We start from the raw sequence: 2,717 nt of genomic DNA, 5'->3' as shown, positions 1-2,717 counted from the left end.
CCAGCCACAACCAAACTTGCTTGCAAACCTTCTGCAACAACAATCCCGCCCCCTTGATAATCGACCAATCACATTCACTTTATTCATTCGTCGGGCGTCACTCGGGAGAGTTCGGAAATGCAACGTTTGGAACGGCTGCTTCTCTACGACTTTAATTGGTTCAGATCTGTGGGGTTCCTCAGGGCTCCATTCTTAGACCCCTTTTATTCTTCACCTTACCTCAGATTCTGCATCGCTGTAAGATCTCTGCTAACTGGGATGAGAAGCAACCTGGTCATCCTGTGTCTCCATGTGACGCCATTCCTCATGCCCCTGTCACACCTTGACGATTTAGACCAGCTTATGCCTGACATACAAAAAATCTGGCTAAAAAGCTAGCATATTTCGGATAAGTAATGGATGCGTTTTGTGTTTTGAGCACGCTGAAGTATGCTGGAACATGGACATACGGCGAGTACGTGGGGAAATTTTGAGCGTGCTCCAAACTGCTGCATCCACAGTCCTGAACAGATCCTTTTAAAACCATGTTTGTGTTTTTCACATCCAGAGCAGTTTGTGTTTAAATGCAGTCAGCTCTGAACCATGCAGGTCATTTTGGGCCTTGGTCCTTTTCCCAGAACTGAACCAGAAGCCACTCGGCTCTGGATCGAACTTCCAGAAGTTTCCACAAACTGTTGGTTCTAAAGTTGAGCCTAAAAAGCCCAACGTTTGCAGCTCAGATTTATCTGACATTTCAATGCATGTGAATTCATACAAATGAAAAAACTAGATTTAAATTTAGTGTAGATAAATATATCAATAGAAAAGAATGAAATGGATGATAATAAATCAGCTTATTTGTTTTTAAATCTCAGTTTTTGTCTTGATTTGATTGTGTTTGTGTTTAAATAACCGTTCAAATGAAGGATTCATGTCAGGAAAACGATTGTAAAATCTCTGAACCTTTTAGTTGAGCGACATCTGGTGGACAAATGACAGTACTACAGATAGTAAACACTACTAGAACTGATAGCAGTGTGTGTTAGGTTGTTTCATCATCAGGCTCATTCAACCAAATGATTTTTTTAGGATAGAAAAACTTTGGCTGTTTTGCTTTAATGTTCGACCTTCTGCCTGTTAGTAGATGCATGTAACCAACATCTGCTGTGGTCGGGTCCCTGTGTGTGCAGAGCTGCAGGTGTCGTCTACCATCAGCCTGCAAGAGGCGTTTGATAAGCTGACCCCCGTCTCCTCCGGGATCATCGACCAGCTGAGCGTGCTTCCAAACAAAGAACAACCCATCAAGGTTCCTCCTCACTCTAAGAGCAGATCTACGTTTTATCTGGGTGTTTTGTTGCTGAGCTGCTGTCTGTCCTCAGGTTACGGCCAGCGTTTACATCCCGTCTCAGGGCCGGCTGGTGTGCGGCAGAGAGGACGGCAGCATCGTCCTCGTTCCCGCCACGCAGACGGCCATCGTGCAGCTCCTGCAGGGGGAGCACATGCTCCGGAGAGGTGAGGAGGGGGAGGGACCCCTAGAGTAACCCTACAAAATGCTAATGTCATTATTTTTATTTTAGAAAATGATCATATTCTAGGTTTCTCTCTCTCCTCAGCTCTAATCTCATCTCCCCTCCACTTGTCTGTCCTGCAGGCTGGCCCCCCCACCGGACCCTGCGGGGCCACCGCAACAAGGTGACCTGCGTCCTGTATCCGTACCAGGTGTCCCCCCGTTATGACCAGCGCTCCCTGGTGTCGGGGGGAGTGGACTTCTCTGTCATCGTTTGGGACATTTTCACCGGAGAGATGAAACACATCTTCTGCGTTCACGGAGGGGAGATCACCCAGCTGATCGTTCCCCCCGAAAACTGCAGCGTAAGACAGAGACGTCTTTTACCTCCTGATGCGTCCTCTGTCTGCAGCGTTAGCGCTCTGACAGAGGAACAAAACATACTGGGACTAAGAAACTAACTTTTCCAGCAATAAACATTTGCTGCTGTGTTTTATTGTGGTTCTTATAAATAGATTTTTAATGGTTTTATTTTTGCCAATAACTGGTTGAAGAGCTGCTGGTGAAGGAACCTGAAGCCCCTCTGCTGTCCTCAGCTCCTCATGCAGCTCCTCCTGCTGTCTCCTCCCTGCAGACCCGGGTGCAGCACTGCGTTTGCTCTGTGGCCAGCGACCACTCTGTGGGACTGCTCAGCCTACGGGAGAGGAAGTGCATCATGCTGGCGTCCCGACACCTGTTCCCCATCCAGGTCATCAAGTGGCGCCCTGCTGACGACTACCTGGTGGTGGGATGCTCTGACGGCTCCGTCTACGTCTGGCAGATGGACACAGGTGAGCTCAGTCTGGTTCTGGAAGATGAATGAAATTCTAATGGCAGCCGTTTGATCAGACAGGTTTTTGGCATCATTTGTTCAGTAAAAGTTATGGCAGCAGCTGCTTTCTATGAAGGAGCTGATCCTCACAATTCAGACTTTCTCCTGTTAGAAACGCGACTTTGGAAAAACGGCTGGAAAAACCTCAAATCAAGAGGTGCTTTGCTCCTGCTGCATTTGCATAATTCCTGTATGAATGCTAACATTAGCCATTCTTGCAATCACAATGCTAACATTAGCTATCCTAGGCATAAATATGCTAACATTAGCCATCCTAGCCATGAATATACTAACAATAGCCATCCTAACCATCAATATGCTAACATTAGCCATTAGCTATCCTAGCCATCAATATGCTAC

At 46.9% G+C, this 2,717-nt stretch overlaps 1 protein-coding gene across 1 annotated transcript in view; it reads left to right on the top strand.

Annotated features, from left to right (window-relative positions):
• The window catches only part of wdr7 (WD repeat domain 7), a 133,029-nt gene that overhangs the window by 12,239 nt on the left and 118,073 nt on the right, over window positions 1-2,717 (top strand). The window contains exons 9-12 of the mRNA XM_015391739.1: window positions 1,170-1,285; window positions 1,359-1,491; window positions 1,631-1,851; window positions 2,121-2,316. Coding sequence (XP_015247225.1) covers window positions 1,170-1,285; window positions 1,359-1,491; window positions 1,631-1,851; window positions 2,121-2,316 — 666 coding nt within the window. The remainder of the gene's footprint in view (window positions 1-1,169; window positions 1,286-1,358; window positions 1,492-1,630; window positions 1,852-2,120; window positions 2,317-2,717) is intronic.

This window comes from Cyprinodon variegatus, unplaced genomic scaffold, assembly GCF_000732505.1.
Source record: "Cyprinodon variegatus isolate N-32 unplaced genomic scaffold, C_variegatus-1.0 Scaffold558, whole genome shotgun sequence".
NCBI classification, from domain to species: domain Eukaryota; kingdom Metazoa; phylum Chordata; class Actinopteri; order Cyprinodontiformes; family Cyprinodontidae; genus Cyprinodon; species Cyprinodon variegatus.
This window is presented reverse-complemented; position numbering and strand designations above follow the sequence as displayed.